This window comes from Chrysochloris asiatica, unplaced genomic scaffold (assembly GCF_000296735.1).
Source record: "Chrysochloris asiatica unplaced genomic scaffold, ChrAsi1.0 scaffold00002, whole genome shotgun sequence".
Classification (NCBI taxonomy): Eukaryota; Metazoa; Chordata; class Mammalia; order Afrosoricida; family Chrysochloridae; genus Chrysochloris; species Chrysochloris asiatica.
The window spans coordinates 34,200,582-34,219,769 of record NW_006408520.1 but is presented as its reverse complement, the minus strand read 5'-3'; the positions used below and the strand labels follow the sequence as shown (position 1 = coordinate 34,219,769).

General features: G+C 40.4%; 2 protein-coding genes across 2 annotated transcripts in view; one reads left to right on the top strand and one right to left on the bottom strand.

Moving 5' to 3' along the window:
• The window catches only part of RPF1 (ribosome production factor 1 homolog (S. cerevisiae)), a 27,967-nt gene extending 24,737 nt beyond the window's left edge, over positions 1 to 3,230 (top strand). The window contains exons 7-9 of the mRNA XM_006831003.1: positions 890 to 1,071; positions 1,209 to 1,335; positions 3,011 to 3,230. Coding sequence (XP_006831066.1) covers positions 890 to 1,071; positions 1,209 to 1,335; positions 3,011 to 3,052 — 351 coding nt within the window. The 3' untranslated portion in view covers positions 3,053 to 3,230. The remainder of the gene's footprint in view (positions 1 to 889; positions 1,072 to 1,208; positions 1,336 to 3,010) is intronic.
• A 5,218-nt stretch (positions 3,231 to 8,448) lies between these two features.
• Positions 8,449 to 13,737, bottom strand: GNG5 (guanine nucleotide binding protein (G protein), gamma 5). Its single transcript, XM_006831002.1, has 2 exons — positions 13,657 to 13,737; positions 8,449 to 8,574 (listed from the first exon to the last, which is right to left on the bottom strand). The coding sequence occupies exons 1-2, from the start codon at positions 13,735 to 13,737 to the stop codon at positions 8,449 to 8,451; spliced, it is 207 nt and encodes a 68-aa protein (XP_006831065.1).
• Positions 13,738 to 19,188: the final 5,451 nt, after the last annotated feature.

The following is a 19,188-nucleotide window of genomic DNA, read 5'->3' as shown; positions in this document are numbered from 1 at the left end:
TTATAATCAATGTAATGAAACAAGTTATATGAATTGTTGAATGTGAAACTGATGATGCGCCCTGTAAACTTTCACTCAATCCACAATAAAAATCTTAAAAAACAAGTTGGCTGGAATGGACAGGTATTGGTCATTTTTAATTTGATTATCATATAGTTTGCTGTATTGGGAAAGAAAATTTGAAGAGGAATGGTATTGCATTTATCATTAAAAAGAGCATTTCAAAATTTATCTTGAAGTAGATGCTGTCTATGATAGGGTAATACCCATACACGTACAAGAAGACCATTACTACTCAAATTTTTCCAACCACTAAAGCCACAGATGATGAAATAGAAGAATTCATGATATATTCATATATATGTTGTTGCTGTGATGTGCCGTGGAGTCGGTTCCGACTCATAGCGACCCTGTATAGGGTTTCTGAGGCTGTAAATCTTTACGGGAGCAGAAAGCCTCATCTTTCTGCCACATAACAGCTGGTAGTTTCGAACTGCTGACCATGAGGTTTGCAGCCCGATTCGTAAGCACTACACTTATTATCCATGTATATAGATATTACTGTATCCCCTGCTATTCATGAGGTTTTTGGTGGCTAACTATTCAGAAGTAGCCCTTCACTCCTTCCTAGTCTCTCTCAATGTGAAAGTTACAGTGAAACCTGTGTACTGTAGGTGGACCTGGTATTTAAAATACTGATGGCATAGCTTTTAGCATCACAGCAATATGCAAACCACCAGAGACTGACAAATGAGTGGTGTGTTTTTTGTTTTTTTCTAGAATTTATATGAAAATGTCTTCTATAAATTCTAATATGTGAAATTGGAATGAAATGTACTTTGTTTTGGCAATTAGCTTAATTCATTTTTGTAATTTTTCATTTTTCTAGAGAAAAGGCAAAGAACCTACAGAACACATTCCTGAAGTAATTCTGAATAATTTTACAACACGGCTAGGTCATTCGGTTGGGCGCATGTTTGCGTCTCTCTTTCCCCATGACCCTCAGTTTATCGGAAGGCAAGTTGCTACATTCCACAATCAACGGGATTATATTTTCTTCAGATTTCACAGGTGAGCAATGTGCTTCAATTCCTTGGACTGTGACTTCAATTAGAAAATACATTTTCAACATGAACCTGTTTTTCTAATATAAAGTATCATAGATGAGAAAATTAATTTGGATTCGTCCCTCTTCTTTATCCTTAAAGATACATATTCAAAAGTGAAAAGAAAGTGGGAATTCAGGAGCTTGGACCACGGTTTACCTTAAAATTAAGATCACTTCAGAAAGGAACCTTTGATTCTAAATACGGAGAATATGAATGGGTTCACAAGGTATGTGCTTACTGCTTGAAAACTACTAGTAGATCATTTTTTAAAGTACTGGACAAAAAGGTAGCCATGTACGATAAACCTTTGGTACTCAAACAGGTAGTGCCCGGATATGAACATCTGCTATGGACAACTTGCTCTTTAATACAGGACTTCAAACTGGTTCTGTCATAGCTGACAGCAAAACAGTAACAGACCAGAATTTTCACAGCTTGGGTGGTTCATCGTGGAAATCCAAACAGGAAACATGGGTTGAAGCTCTCGAATGGGAGACGAGGAAGAGACTTAGTGAGTCCTTTTAGGTGCTGCTTCGTGATACTGGATTTTTGGCAGGACTGTGGCAAGCTGCACACATTTAGAGTGGTTGGTTGATGGCTATCTTTTAGCAGGGTACAACCATCTTTGAATCCTGTTTTAATGTTGTGAAATTGTCCTCACTTTGAAACAATTGAACCAATGCCAACTTAACTCCTCCTTGCGACAAGTTCATCAGTCACCTTCACTTGCTGCATGTGTAGCTTTTAAATCATTGAAAATGCTTTAGCGTTTCTTGTACTAACCTAAAGCAAATAACCGTATGCACCTTCCAACTGAGCTGCAAATGCTTAGTCACACTTAGAAACTGGTCTCTTTCAGAACCCAGGAGCCTGTACTTTGGAGCATTTCCCATTACTAGATAAAAATTATCTCCTCTGTGGTGTTAGGGTCTGCTGATTAACCTTGGTGGTGCAGACAGATAAGTGTGTGACTATTAGCTGAAAGTTTGGTAGTTTGAACCCACCAGGGGTGTCTTAGAAGACAGGCTTGGCAATGTTTAAAAAAGTCATTGCCTTGAAAACCCTATGAAGCAGTTCAACTCTGTACACATGGGGTCCCCATGAGTTATAATCTTAATAACAACTAACATTTGAAGGAGTTCTGGTAACATAGTGGTTACAAATCGGGCTGCTAAACTCAAGGTCAGCGGTTCAAAACTACCAGCTGTTCCATGGGAGAAAGATGGGGCTCTCTGCTCCCATAAAGATTTACAGCCTTAGAAACCCCCATACAGAGTTGCTATGAGTTGGAACTGACTTCACGGCACATAACCACCACCACCATTTGAAGTAACCAAAATTTCAGTGGTTCTCAAAGTTGGACCATAAGCATCAGCTTAGAACAGGTTAAGAATGCAAATTCTTGGGCCATAGACCAAAAGATCAGAAACTCTGGGGTTGGGGCTCAGCATTAGGCATTGTTTTTTGAGAACTGCTATAGTTATAATGGTTTTGTAGAAGTTGACAATCATGATACTAAATTATGAATGGAAATCTATTACGGAACATACTTTTCTGTTAGCAACCAATATTTTGGAGTCTTGGTATGATGCTGCAGAGGTTAGTGTGCTGAAGTTCAAGGTTGGTTTGAACCCCAAGGGTAAGTGGTTCAAGCTCACCAGCCACACCTCAAGAAACCCTATACAGGGTTGCTGAGTTGGAACCAACTCCATGGCACTTAAGAAAAACAATTATTTCACTTAAGCAACACTTTTACTTTAAAATTATATGGAACAGGAACTTCTAAGACAAACCCCCAGTTTCTCTCAGCATGCATTGTGAACTATATATTTAAAACCTAAGGAAGTTACGTTTCATTCTTTCTTACCCATAAAATGAATAACCATTCTTTTTGTTTGTAGCCCCGGGAAATGGATACAAGTAGAAGAAAATTCCATTTATAGAAGTACTGGAAGAAAAGTATTGGATTTTGCTTAAGCAGATCTATCTTAAACTTGGTAAAAATTTCTGACAGAAGATCCTTTAAATGTCATTTATTGATTTCATAAACTTTCATATGTGGAAGAATTACAGAGTGTCATAAACTGCCAGTATGTTTATGTAGCAAATATGAATAAAAGTCTTCTAAGGGTGAGGGTTTAAAAGTTGCAATTTAGGTTCCCTAAATTTTTTTCATTTTTGGGCCATTGTGAATATGGTAGAATGAAGAGTCAAACTACCTTTCCCTTTTTGCATTTTCATGGTACATGTGGTCTATAGAGAAATAAAATGCTTGATGGTACTGTACGATAATCACTGGAACGTAAGGTCGGTTTAAACCTCAAGGCTGGGAGTTCAAACCCACCAGTCGTTCCTTGGAAACCCCATACAGGGTCAGCCTGACTTGATGGCACTTGAGAAAGATACCTTGTAACCCACTAGTTATGTACCAGACTTAATTTTTTAGAACCCATTATTTGGCACATTGTTTCAACCCCATGTTTCATGCATGAATGAATACTGGAGGCCAGATTTCGGGGGCACATTAATCTTCCTTTTAAACATTTCAGTGGTGTGGCACTGTAGGATGAGCACTAAACTACTAATCACAAAGTTGGCAGTTCAAACCCACCAGCCACTTCTCAGAAACCCTACACAGGGTCACTGTGTGTCAGGACTGATTTGATGGCACTAACAAACATTTCACACAGAAAAAAGACCTAACAAATCCACTGCCATCAAGTCAATTCTCTTAGCAACCCTAAATAGGGTTTCTGAGGGTGTAAATACAATCAGGAGTAGAAAAGCCTCATCTTGCTTAATGGAGCAACTGGTGGATTTGAACTGCTTACCACATGATTAGCAGTCGAGTGCTTATCTTACAACTCCCATTTCAGAAGGGTGAAAACAACGCAAAATGATTTACTAAAGATTTACAGCAAGGCCCTGGTGGCCCAGTGGATTAAGCAATGGGCTGATAATCACAATGTCAGCGGTTTAAACCCATCCACATCACTGCATGAGAAAGATGAGGGAGTCCCTTCCCATAAAGATTTACAATCTCAGAAACCTAAAGAGACTGTTCTACACCATTGAGTCAGAATGTACTCCAATGGCAGTGGGTAATGAAATGCTACTAATGACTGAAGCTAGTCTTTGGTTCCTTTTTCTTGCCACTTTTTACTTCATTACTCTGTATGGTAGTACTCTGTTCAAGTATTGTCTCCAGTTCTGAAGTTTTTAACTTGTCTTTGAATGGAATTGTTATTTCCAGTGTTTTCTACTATTATTGTTGTTGTGAAATGCCGTCGAGTCAATTCCAACCCATAGCGATCCTGTATAGGGTTTCCAAGGAGCCGCTGGTGAGCTTGAACCACCGACCTTAGAGTTCAAATAGCTTTGCAATCTGGCACATTAACTCACAGTGCCACACCAGGATAGCCAGCTGTAATGAGTTAACTTGCAGGTGTAGCTGGTAATATATCCTACAAAGTTTATTTTTTTAAAAACATTTTCCAATGAAAGTTAATTCTTTAAATAATTCATAGAAACCTGAACTTAAAAAATACAGGTTTACAGGACCCTGGTGGCAGAGTGATTAATCATCTGGCTGCTAACCAAATGGGCAACCTACCAGCCACTTTGCAAAAGAGTGATGTGGCAGTGTACTTCCATGAAGACTATACACTACCCTGTGGAGCAATTCTACTCTGTCCTACAGGGTAGCATGACTCAACAGCAATGGGTTATAATATGTTTAGTAAGTTTATAATCTACAATGGCAGTAATGTATAGCATAAAGTCACCTGGTAAGAGCTGGGGAAACAAACACTGAAAACTTAACCTCTTCTTAATGGGAAAACTACCATTTATCTTAAGTGTTCAAACATGTATACAAGAATACCAGTAAACAAGACTTTTATACTGTCTTTTATTAAATGCAGATGCCAGTGTATATAAAACAGTTACCCTTGTGAAATAGAAATTCATGAAAATTCAGAGAGGTAGATGTTAAGGATTGACAAAAGTAGAAATTTGTATAGTATGGCACATGTGTTTAGAGGCAAGTTTTTATACAGGCTTCAAAATTTAGCTTTCGTTTGAATATTCACTGGTTCATGGCAAGTGGTTTAGGGAACCTGAAAATGGAAAGAAAAAGTAAATTATGTTCAAGTATCAGAGAACAATTATTTCTCTTTTATATAAACTGTACCCTTTATTTTTCAGCATTAATAGTATGTCCTGTATTACTGTTATTTATTTTGAATGTCAATTTATAAAGTGCTTTCAATTTAATAGCCTATTCTCTATATTTTTTTGAAAAGTGAATACTAAATACATCACAAGATTTGTAGGCAAAAACGAGAAATAGGATATGTGAAATGCCTCAACTCCTAAGTAGGCAAACATTCACAACCACTCAAGTATGTATCATACCTGTTTTATAAACAGATGTAGAGATTAACTTGCCAAGATCATGGTCAGAATACCCTCAAGTATGATTTAAATGGGTTAAAAAGCTTAATATAAAAATATCTAAAGAAATATCTGACTATCCCTAGAAAATATTGTAAGTACTTAAGAGGAGCAGCACCATAATATCTAGTAAAGAAAAAGATTTCATCACAGTTCCTTTTACCAAGACAAAGCTATATACAAAGAGACGTGCATAAGGATTGTGATTACAAAAAACCTGTAAACAGCTGAAAAGATACTCAATAGGGGAATGGATAAATGTCACCATGAGCCAGAACTGACTTGGTAGCAACTTACATGGCAAAATATTGTATACAATTTAAAGAACTAAATCTACGTGGGTCAACACACACACACAAACACAACTACATTATGTCTTTAAAACCAAGTGTTACATTTTAAAATAAAAAAATACAATAAATATTTGCAGTAAGAACATAGGCCCATCAACTTGAAAAGTATTTTAACTGTTAAGTTGTATTTTTAAAAAATCAGTAGGACAAACAAAACATTTAATTCAAGATGATGGATACATGATCATCTTTGTACTTGGCAATTTGAAATTATTTCCTAAATATAAAACTTCAGGAGGCATGAGTTCTATGGTGAAAAAAAATTATCAAAGATGCTTAGTCTCACGTAAGAGATTTGAATCAACGCAAATTACATGAGAGGCAGAAAAATCAGTGTAAAGACTAAAGTTTGGCAAAGTATAACCTTGACAGTAAGTAGTTACTTGTGTTACTGAAATTTTACTAATGAGTAACTTTACTTCTAATAATTATCTTTAATACTGGTGAAGTACAAATAGTCAGGTACCAAGGCACTCACTGCAGGGTAGTCTCCAATTTAGTGAAACTTAAACTTTCGGTGAGGTCGATTAAATTGCAGCCATTAAAATTTTTACAAAGAATAATGAAATAGGAAAATTAGTACATAAAAAACTGCACACACTATAATCTCCAGGTTTTAAAAAGAACAGTGTCCATTAAAAGAAAATATAATCTGTTCCAACAGTGGTTATGTGTAGGTGTAATGAAGCATTATGATTTTTTTTCTCTTGTATTTCTAGTTGCTAAATTTACCTTTTTATGTGTCTGTGTTTACATTTAAAAAGCATACAATTTCTTATAGCGACTTATAGCGACCCTATACAGGGTTTCTGAGGAGCAGGTGGTGGATTTGGCCTTGTGGTTCATGGTCCACTGCTGATCCTACAATGCCACACAGGACTCTCCATGAGTATTACACACTCAACCTTACATTCACACCACTCAGTGTAGACCTAAGACCTGTAAAATCAATATAACCTGGGTGCTTATTTAGAAATGCAGATTCTAGAGCCTCAACTCAAAACTACAGAATGAATATTTGCATGTTAACGAGGTAATCTGTGGTTATATTACAGTTTGAGATGCACTGCTCTTACATCCAGATATTCTTTTCCTACAGCTTCAAATCATATACATACTTACAAGACTGGTCCTATACTGTTGGGTTTGTAGCCATTATTTAACTTTGAAATTTAGATTCTTATAACCTTAAGCAAGTCATTTTAAACACTTCTCCCTAGACTTCTTCTGTGAATTGAAACTATTAACAGCTGTCCAGCTTCTTAAAAGTATTTAATATCAAATGAAAATAAACTACTTTGTAAAGTGAATACAACAGGAACAAGTTAAAAACCATCTTTTAATAGACCATAAAAATATGAATGCTACAATATTGAATATTGCCAAAGCAAGAAAATATTAAAATGTTCAAAATAAAAGTGCTAGACTTAATTATTTGCTAATGGAGCACATGTTACTCAAAGCTGCTTTTTTACGGGAGTTGCAAAACTCTTGTCATCTTAACCTATGATTGTATTAATGGTAACATGTTGTACTTACACACAGACTTCCTGCACACTCCCAAATCTACAAAGCTTAAGTAGGGAGGACACAACTTTGCAACATGGTATTTTAGGAATCTGTTTCCTGGACTTTGAAGAGTCAAAATGTTATAAAGGGTATGTGTGTCATATACTGAATTTTATTAAGCATCAGTTTAAGATTGCTTCTTACAGGTCAATACTAGTGAATATACCTTGACTGAAGTAATAAGGAGTTATAAATGGCATTACCCTTTCATTATATTTTAAAATACCCAGAACACTTTTTTGGTCATATCTATTTTGGACTACCTATAAATTTTTTCACATGCAACAGCTAATCTGGAAGGTAACTTATGGTTATTACCCGCCCAAAATGCCAAACCGTGTCAGCTTATTCAAGTACTTCCTGATTTTCTCTTGCATTCACAATTCCTAGTTTTCTGTTAATACTGCCCAACAGCTGTGTTCTATTAGAGCAATAACATCAGAGTTAATCCAAATCAATTGGCAGTACAGTAAAACCTGCAAGAACTGGAACTGGCATAAGGTGAAAACCTGTCAGAGAAGGAAAACAGGTATTTCCCACTAAGACTCCTGCTATAGCGCTGTAGGATCAGTACTGGACTGCACTGCACGCCAGAAGGTTGGCAGTTCGAACCCACCAGCAGCTCCTTAGAAACCCTGCGCAGGGTCGCTATGCAACAGAACCAACTTGATGACACTAATAACAAAATGAACAATAGAAAAGTGTTAAGACTACACCCTGTGATGGCAGAAAACATGTTGTTAAATAGAAACTATCTTTGTGACTACTAAAATAGCAAGTTTCCTCAAGCTTCACTTTCCTTACAAAACAGAGAGACTAAAAATTTGTAGAGTGCCAGATAAAAATAAATGGAATGGTCTGTCGACTTTGTACAGTGCTGCAAAGAGAACTGTCTACGTATTTTTTGTGAGGTTTTGCTGGTTTTAAATTTATAGAAACTTACCTTTGAAAGATTCGTTTTACTACAAAAATGAACATACTTTCTGGGGTCTAAAAGGATTTGTACTTGATGATACTCCAGTCAGCAAGGGGTCATGTTGAGCATTCTGCAGACAGAATTGTTTCAAATCTGCAGCTGCCTGGGAAACCTGCATTTAACAAAGCAGGAAAAAGTAGGTGATAATGCTGTAATAAAGGTTTCCTAAAATCAGTCCAATTACTTGCAATAACCACTATTTCTCTTCCCTCAACGAGGGCAATATATTTTAACTGAAGGTCAATAAGCATATACTAAGCCCTTATACTTAAGCCATTGCTTATAAATAATACTAGTGCATTTTTGCTTGCTTTTAAAAACATGAAATAATTTACTACAAATAATTATGCTTATCTGTAAAACGCAGCACACATGCCTAGTAGGCTATTCAACTGCAACTTGAGAAGATTTAACATTTTTTTATTGGAAGTCATGCATGGTATTGGACAAAGAGCATTAAAATTCTAGCATATCACACCCACTCCTCACTTTGGACATGGATAAGGAGGCCTGTTAGCATAGTGGGTTACAAGTCAAGCTGCTAATCACAAGGTCAGCAGTTCAAATTTACCAGCCTCTTTGAGGGAAAACAATAAGGAATTTAGTCTCAGAAACCCTATCCAGGGTTGCTAAGAGTCAGAACTGACTGCGTGGCACACCACTACCACCACCAAGTTCCAGAGACCAGCACACTGTAAAGTTGATTCATGTTACGCAGGAGTCAGACTCTGCCTCTATCTTTAGTGACAGTGTCCGTCCCCCAACACCCTGATCCACTCAGGCACCCCCAGCATGTCTCAGGATGCATGTGGTGCAGTGGGCCCCCTTCCCCACCACCACAGAGCCCACAGGTGTTGGTATTAGTGGTTGGTTGTTACCCACTGCCCACTCTAAGCAAGGACCTGCTCAAACTCCATTAACCCAAGCTGTGCAGCTCTCTTCTTTACCTTCCTGACTCCCCACCCCAACAATCTACCTGACACCTACAGGCCATTAACCAGTCTCACCTGCCTCCTTGTGAGCACATCATCCTGAATCCTCTAGAACCCAACTGAGAAGTTGCAAATAGGAAAGGATCATCACTGAAGCCTCTCATGTCATTCAGAGTAGCCCCACAGACCGTCAGTGGCGCACCACCTCATTATTTTTTCACAATTGTAGTACATATGAAAGGTCAGATGATTAGGTGCCTATTCCATACTTACGAACTATCATTATTTGACCTTTCAAATTTATGACCGTAGTCAAAGATCGGTATTTTGTACATCAACCTGGGCTTTCTCCCTGCATTCAGATCCCAGCCACAGAGCTCCAAATGTCCTCTTGAAGGTCCCATACCCACCACCAGGGCTACGTGAGAAAGAGATCACTAAGGCAGATTTTGAGGTAGCCCTCTCAAGAAGAGCCCTCAATCAAGTTGCCAGTGAAGCTCAGGAAGAGGCAGGGATGGGGGAGGTTACTGCTGCTGCTGCTGCTGATCCCCTCCACTCAAGTGCCCTAGAGGGGCAAAAAGCCTTTAAGAGGAGAGGTTCTGGGGATATTCTGGGGTTGGGGCTGCAGCAGAAGCCCACACCACCACTCTTCGAGCAATGTTAAGACTCGGTTTGGGATTTCAAGCTCTTAAAGGCAACAACAAGGAGTCCTGGTGTGGCACTGTGGGCGAATGAGCATCAGATTTCAGTCATTTGGATTGCAACATCAGTGGTTCAAGCTCACCAGCTGCTCCTTGGGAACCCTATACAGGGTCATGGGTCGGAATCAACTCGACAGCACTTAGCAACAACAAAACCAACAACACGTTGCTCATTTTTGTGGGGTCCTCTTCAGCCTGCAGGGCAACAGCAGGTGACTGGAACTACTAAGGGGGCAGAGGCACATGCAGCAACCGTCATCACTATCGTGACCTGGCAGTGCTGGCTGCCTGAGCCCCAGAGCTGCCAACTGTGCCTCTAGTCATTATAAGAAGGCTTTGAGGTTCAGAGCATAGTGGAGCTGGGGGCAGTGTTCTGGGGATCCAAGCTCCAGGGCTGCTTCCTATTTATTAGTCATCCTGGCATAACAGTAATTTTACATAATGACCCAGTTTTGGGAGCCCAAACTTCCTTCTCAAGCACCACTATGTGCCAAATGTATTTCTAGGCACTGAGAATATATAAAAACATTCAGATGCCTGATGCTATGAAGCTGTCCAGGGAATAAGGCAGACAAGGTACTCTGCAAAGAAAAGAGTTGTTTGTTAAACAGAATTGGATGGTCACCTAAAAGGAGGCCTCTCAGAGGTGACATTTAAACTGTGATCCCAAAGACAAGAGAGTCAACCAAGTTTTTCTTTCAGAAACAGCTTTCCAAGCGGTGATGAGTGCTGAGACAAAGGCTGTAAAGCTAAAACAAACTAGCCCCAAAGGCAATGCAGTCATTATTTAACAAATGTTATACAGGCATAATTGTTATTGTTGTTAAGTGCTGTCAAGCTGGATCCAACCCATAGTGATCCTGTATAGGGTTTCTGAAGAGCAACTGGTGAGCTTGAACTACCAGCCTTGTGGTTCAAACTGACATTACAGTACAGCACATTAACTCACAGCACCATAATTAGTCACATAATTAGTGTCCTGGTTTGGACAATTAGGTGTATGGTGACCCTTATCTGTGGAACAGTTTGCAAAGCACTTGTAATAAAAATTCCTATCAACTATACTCAAAGGTTTAAGTGTAGTAGACATTTAAAAAGCACTGTTGTTAAGTGCTGTGGCATCAATTCCAACTCATGGCGACCCTGTATAGGGCTTTGGAGGAGCAGCTGGTGAATCTGAACCACAACCTTGCAATTCACACTGACCTTGTGGCCCAGTGCTTATCCCACAGCTCCATACCAGAACTCATAGATAAAATGTTATTGTTGTTAAGTGCCATGGAGTTGGTTCCAACTCATAGCGACCCTGTGTAGGATTTTCAAGGAGCGTCTGGTGGGTTTGAACCGTTACCTTGTGGTTTAAATCGAAATAGGCACACATTAAATAAGAAGTTGAACCTAGCCATATTTAGCAAAGTATCCAAAGAAAAGCTCATTGAATCCCCGACATAGGCTGCCCTTACCACTTTGCTGCACTTTACATCAGGCCGAATTTGAACTCCTAAGTCGTCTTTATGGTGGCTTTAATGAACCTAGCTAAGTGTACTGGTTGGAGTCCTGGTGTGGCACTGTGGACTAATGCGCTAGACTGCAAAGTTGGTTTGAAATGCAAAGTTGGTGTTTCAAGCTCACCAGTCATTCCTTGGAAACCCTCTACAGGGTCGCTATGGGTTAGAACTGCCTCGATGGCACTGAACAATACAACAGTAGTGGTCAAGGCCAGCAGCTTGAAACTACCAGCTGTTCCACAGAGAAAAATGAGGCTTTCTGCTCCTGTACAGCCTTGGAAACTCTATACAGGGTCACTATGAATCAGAACCAACTCAAGCACATAACCACCACCACCACGAGCCTCCTAAAGAAGTACAAATAACAATGCAGGTGTTAAGACTGCAGTTACTGAGGTGTTAAGAGTTTTTAGAGTGAATCCCTCAGGGTACTTTGGTCTAAAGACCACCTCATTTTCTTCAGACTAATAAAACCCAACTTACTCATACTGTTTTAGCATCCCCCTATTTTTTCTTTTATGATCTATGATATATTTTATATATATATGATCAACTTTTAAAATTTATGATAAATTTTCTATTCTACGATGATAAAGTCACTCCAGTATAAAAATGGTTAGTTTTAAGAAACAGAATAAAACCTGCAAAAGCTGGGAGTCTGTGTAAAGCTGTCAGAGAAGGAAAACACATATTTTGCACTAAACAGAGCTAGGAAATTGGTAAAACTGCATCCTGTCAAAGGGGGTGTGTGTGAGACCTTAAGAAAACAAGGTAGGCCCAGTAGAGTTCCAGCTCTCACAGATTTCACTGTATATGATTTCAAGTTTCAGAGTTAAATGCTGTCAGCACTGACCATAAACCACTGGCATGAGGTGAGAAATTTGGGACCAGAGATGCTGGTTTCAGATTAACACGGGAATCTACAGCGCTTAAAGGGACAGGAAGAAAGGTGGGAAATCCCCTACCAAGACTGCTGGGAATTTCTCTTCTCTCCTGTAAAGACCAAGACTGAGTAATCTAAGTCCCTGACATTTCTACTTAAAGAGAGTAGGAAAACGGGAGGTCACCTTACTCCACAAAACATTTCAGTGAGAAGTAAAGACGCTTGACAAATATAAAATCATCTTGGAAACGGGCCGTTTAAACAGGGCACTTGATCTGTATTATTTTCTGCGTTATTTCTAAATAAGAAAAATTTAATACGTATGCTGATCCGCACTTAAGTCAATGAATTTAGGATTTTAAAAATCAGGACATAACTTGGAACAGCACTTGAATGTCACGCTGTCACAGCAACACACAGAAGATAGCCCCCTAAATAGCCCTATACAAGGTCATATTATCCGGACGCCAAAATAAACAAAACCAATACTGTTCTACCGTTATCACTTTCTCGGCTTGGGAATCAATCGTAGACAGCACCAGAGTGCGATCGGTGCAAACCGTGTACAGGGCGCTGGTGGTAACCTTGGACAAAGTGGCTTCAACCCACAGCTAAAGTTAAGCAAGAATTTGTTTTCAAGTCTGTGTTCGGTGGACAAGAAAAAGTTCTAAAGATCTACGGTATACTTAAATCTTTGAGCGTGTTTGGGGACGATCTGACATGAAAAACTACGTCTGTTGTGAATCAAAAGTCGAATAATACCAAGTCTGACGAACAGAAATGGTGGTGACAAGCAATACAGAGGGAAGGGTGCGGAGGCGCCAAAGCGCCTCAGTTGGCAAGGCTGGCTAGAGTCGCAGCAGAGGGAGGGACTCAAGGAGGAGGACTAGATTGCGGGAAGCTGCTGTTTAGCCAAGGGGCAAGGCCGCTTTTGGAAGCCTGGGGCGGAGGGAAGAAAGGGGGGACTCACTGGCGCCCTACACCACAGCGCCATCCCGCATTGTAACTTCTCTAAAATTGGTTGCTACCAGGTCGTCGCCGCCCAGCGCGCGTCCTCCCCACAGAGAAGCTGGAGCTGGACACACGTCCTGCCCACGTCAAGCAGCTCCGCCGCCGGATCCCACCAGCCGACGCCTTCCCCTCCCCCTCGGCCCGCCCGCCCCCGCTCACCTTCACGCGGTTGAGCCCGGCCTCCAGCCGGAGCTGCTGAACCACCTTTTTCATAGCGGCGACGCTAGAAGAGCCAGACATGGCGAGCAACAAGGTTGGGCGCTCTTTCCCGGATCGGTAGCTCGGCGGGCGAGTGGGCCGGGCCAGACAGCAGGGCAGCGCGCGGCTGGGGGCGGGGCTCCGAACTTTGTCTCTAAGTTTCCGGTTCTTTGCCGAGCGGCTCCACCCACACTACGCATGCGCACCCTGCCCTAGTCTCAATTCCAGCTCCTCTTTCCCCCGTGGGAGCGCGAGTCTAAGGGAAGAGCACAAGTGAGGGCCGTGGCGGGAAGAGGCGGAGCGGACGGTGGGCGCGGCACGGCTGGGGGCTAGTAGGACCGGATACCCCGCTCTCACTCTGCAGAGAACTGTTCAGAAGAGGTAAGGTACGAGACTACAAGATCTGAGAGGAGCCCTGAAGAGACCTATGAGGGAAATCAGATGCCGACGTTTATAAAAGGCTTGAGGAGGTGACAAGGAGGTCCCAGTACTTCTGTCGGAAGTTGAGGTAGGGGGAGCTTAACGGAAGCTTAGGAGATAGAATTCACCGGCACACACCGCCCGATGCACCGAAGTGACTCTTAGTGACCCGTTTGCCCAACGGGCGTCCCATCTGCAGTCCTCTTGCCCCACTGCCAGACCCTCCGCGGCGGAAGGAGGGCGCGGAAGTCTAACCGACTGTGGGGAGCCGGGCGGCCTGGAGAGTGGGATTCTTTTTGGAGAAAGGAAATTACCCCAAGCACCGTATCTGTGTATATATGTGTGTGTGCATGTATATGTTTATAGATCCTTTACCTCCAGTAGGATAAGCACTGGACTGCTAACCACAAAGGTTGGTGGTTCCAACCCACTTGCCGCTCTGAGTCGGAAACTACTAGAAGGCACTCAGTAACATGTTTTACCTCCGGAATCGGTTCTGTGGAACAGGTTGTGAAGAAGCTAAGGTGTTAGTTGTAGAGTACACCTGCCTTAGTGATCCATTTCATTTGGGATATTAACATTAAAACATGTTTTTGTGTTTCCAGAAAGTTTGGTCATTTCTATTTCCGTTGTGATTTATTATCTCCTGCTTGAAATTGACCATAAAGAAGTATTTCAGGACAGTCTTTGATGGCTGGCTACCAGGAGTGGGAGGGAGGGAAGAGTAATTCACAGGCTAGAGGGTAGACGCATGTTAGCTTGGGTGACTGAGAGAGCAATATACCAGAAGGGAGAGGACAGTATATAGGAAGAGGGAAGGTGGCAGAAGAATAATGAAGATAGTTGAAGACATAAGGGAGATACGCATGGGCTAAAAGGGATAGATATAAATAGTAATACATAAACAACCTTAGGACAACAGTGTTCTGGGCATAGATGACATGGATTGAGACAGGCTGAGTGGGTATGGGAGGAAGAGTGAGACATAGGTTGAATGGCTAAGGGAGAAAAAGTGAGACATATATTTTCATATCCTGCTAATATATGCTGCTAATTTATGAGTTTGAAAGAAAAGTGAAAGATTCTTTGATGGTGTCTAGAGTGGGAAGGAAGAGAGTGTAGTTCACTGGTTATAGGGTGGTGGTGGTGATTATGTGCCTAGGGTCAGTTCCTACTCATAGCGACCCTGAATAGGGTTTCCGAGGCTGCAAACCGTTACGGGAGCAGAGAGCCTCATCTTTCTCCTGCGGAACAAGTGGTAGTTTCGAATTGCTGACTGTGAGATTAGCAGCCCAATTGGTAACCACTACACTACCAGAGCTCCTTGTAGAAACGTGTTAGCTTGAGTGAGGGGAGCACAACATACTACAAAAGGAAGGGCAAAATATACAAGAAGAGGGAAGTTGGCAGATGCATGATGAAGCCAAGTGAAGACAGCAGGATATACAAGGGTTTAAGGGGGTAGAGGTAAATAGTGATGATACAGACAACTTTGGAACAAAATATTCTATGTGTGTAGCTGCATGGACAGAGACACATGCTAAATGATTATGGGAAGAAGAATAGAATCCATGTATATATGTATGCATGTATATGTTTATATGTAACATTTGTTTGTCCCACAGATATACAAGAGTGTGAAAGAGGAAATTGTTAATGAGTATTTACCTTTCCTGCAAACACCACTGTGAATGTGGTGGTGCACTGTTGTTGTTAAGTGCCATGTGGTTGGTTTTGCCTCATAGCGACCCTGTATAGGGTTTCTGAGGAGCATCTGATGAGTTTGAACTGCCAACCTTGTGACAGCTCAAAGGAAGGTAGACTCTCCACTGAGTAGTATCCAATCTGTCTAGGCGGGGCTGATGAAATGAAATGTGGATGGGTCTCTTATGATACAATAGTGAATAATTGTTATCAGGACTGCTTGTGAGAGATGGATATGTAAAGGTAGACATTTTGTAGCAAGGAGGGGAGTGATTAACTTTCCAGTCTAGGAGCAGAGGTTCCTAGGACCATCAACGGAGAAGAGCGGAGAGTGGGACCCTACCCAGAGAAGCAGTGATGCCTGAGATGAAGGCAGAGACGATGACGTGGAGAGATGGAGCAGCTGGAGACTTTAGATTCACAGAGGGAGAGGGGCTGTGCTGATGACTGGGGGGTGGGGGGGCAGGGGGGTAGGCTTGCAGGGTATACCCTTTGGTTGGTTGATGATACATGGAGGGGATTATAACCATGGCAATGAAACGATACCTGATAGGATGAATGTAAAGCTAATGTTCTCCCATGTAAACTATCACATAATTCACAATAAAACATTTTTTAAAAAAAAGAAAGGCCAGGCTTACTGGTCTGAAAGAGAGTAAAGAAACCTGAGACTGTGGCCCTCAATCACCCTTCAGGTCTGGAAAGAAACACACCCTCTTTGATCCAAGCAGTAGATAGATATATAGGGGGAACAACACTAGTACGATATGCTCACTATGAATGATAGAATGGTCAATCATTCAAACTCAAAGGGGCAACATGTACCTAAGGACAATGGTGAGAAGGGGTGGGAAGGTGTATGGAAGGGAAATAGGAGCCACAGGGAGGAAGCAGATGGCTGTTGTTCCATAGAGGGGATTGTAATCATTGAGATGAACCAAAGTGTATTCTTTGTTGAATTTAAAACTGATGATCTTGTCTGTAAACCTTCACTCAATTCACTATAAAAAGTATAAAAAAGAAGTGTTTCAGATCACAATAAGATCTAACTGAACAAAATAGACTCAAGCATCTTCCACCTATGGAAATGTTACACAGCTGCACTTCAAACATACTTCTATTCTCTTGTTAGATGCCCTCAAGTCAATTCAGACTCATGGTGACCCTATATACAACAACTGAACATTACCTGAACCTGTGCCATCCTCATTCATATGTTTGAACCCATTGTTGCAGCCTCAGTGTCCATCTCGATGAGGGCCTTACTCTTTTTCACTGAGCCTCTACTAAACAATATTCTCCAGAAAATGATTAACTCTGATGGCATATTCAAAGTATCTAAGATGAAGTTTTACTGTCAACCCTTCTAAGGAGCATGTTTTCTCTGTTTCCAACACAGGTTTCCTTATTCTTCAGATACTCCATGGTACTTTTAGCATTCATCAATACCATAATTCAAAGATACCAATTCTGTGGCCTTCCTTATTAATTGTCTAGCTTTGACATGCATGAGGCAATTGGAAATAACTTGTTTGGGCCAGGTGCACTTTACTTCTCAGGGACTTTGCTGCCTGTTAGCACTTTAAAGCATAACAGATTTGCCCATTGTAATACATCATTTGATCTCCTGACTTCTGCTTCCGTGGACATTGATTATGGATCCAAGTAAAATTTAGTCCTTGACAACTTCAATCTTTTCTCTGTTTATCATGATGTTTACTGGTCTAGTTGTGAGTATTTTTGTTTTATGTTTAATCCATATTGAAGACTATAGTCTTTGATCTTCATCAATAAGTGCTTCAAGTCTTTTTTGCTTTCAAAAGAACAAGGTGTATCATCTGTGTATAGCAAGTTGTTAAAGAGTCTTCTTCCAACACTAGTGCCCCTTTCTTATAGTCCAGCTTCTTGAATAATTTGCTCAGCATACAAATTGAATAAGTATGATGAAAGGATACAAACCTAATGCATACCTTTCCTGATTTTAAACCATGATTGTTCTATTGAAATGACTGTGTCTTAGTTTATGTAAAAATTCCTTCTTAGCACAATTAAATGTTCAGGGATTCCCATTCTTAGCAGTGTTATCTGTACTTTGTGATGATCCACACAATTGAATGCCTTTGTGTAGTCTATGAAACACACGTAACATCATTCTCAAAATCTCTGATTTCAGACAAGATCCAAACGATATCAGCAATGATATCCTGCATTCCGTATCTTCTGAATCTGGCTTGAATTTCTAACATTCTTCTGTTGATGTGCTACTATGTTCATTTTATCTAAATTTCTTGGCTTAGATGAGCAAGAGAGTCCAGCCAAGAAATTTAGACAATAGTTACCTGGCTAATCTGATTGGAAGCACAGTGCTCATTTCAACAGAATGTGGAAATTACAGACATTATCATTAATATCAAGCCCAAATAAAATTTTACTGAAGATAATTAAAAATGAACACAAAATTCAAAGAATATGTTGTTATTAAGCACCATTAATTCGGTTCTAGCCCATAGCGACCCCATATAGAAGAATACAAAGAATCAATGTACCAAAAAGAATTGGTTAAAAGTCATCCATTTAAGGAGATAGCCAATCATCAAGACCCAGTGGTCTTTAAGAGAGAAGTCTAAGCTTCACTGAAGGAATTGACAAGAAAAATTAGGCTCCAAGAATTGACAGAATACTAATTGAAATTTTGCAACAGATGTGTAGTCAATAAAGTACAGGTAAACATCCTTCTGATATTCTCTGCTTTCAGACAAGATCCATTGGACATCAGCAATGATATCCCTCGTTCCAAGGCCTCTTCTGAATCTGGCTTGAACCTCTGGAAGTTCTCTGTCAATGTATGATTGTAGCCATTTCTGTATTACCTTTAGTAAAACTTTACTCGCATGGAATATCAAGGGGATAGTCTGATGATTTCTGCATTCTGTTGGGTCACCTCTCTTTGGAATGGGCACAAATATGGATCTCTTCCAATCAGTCATCCAGATAGTTGTTTTCTAAATTTCCATGTGTTGAAACATTTAAATTGGTATTCTATCAATTCCTGGAGTTTCATTTTTCTCCAGTGCCTTCAGTGCAACTTGGACTTCTTTCAAGATCATCTGATCTTAATCATAGGTTGTTTTCGGAAATAGTGTAACCTTGACAGTTCTTTCTAGCATAGTGACTATTCCTCTCATCTTCTTTTGATGCTTCCTGTGTTCAACATTTTACCCTTAGAATCCTTCAGTATTGCATCTCAAGGTTTGAATATTTTCCTCACTTCTTCAGCCTAAGATATGCTGAATGTGTTCTTCCATTTGGTTCTGTAATTCTAGGTCTTTGCACATTTCAGTGTAATACTTTGTCTTACACCATCTTTGG

Bases quoted from the DNA above. Each gene is read 5' to 3' on its own strand.
- GNG5 (XM_006831002.1), bottom strand. From the start codon at position 13,737: ATGTCTGGCTCTTCTAGCGTCGCCGCTATGAAAAAGGTGGTTCAGCAG. The intron at 8,575-13,656 runs GTGAGCGGGGGC...TGTTAAATGCAG, and splicing joins CCGGGCTCAACCGCGTGAAG to GTTTCCCAGGCAGCTGCAGA.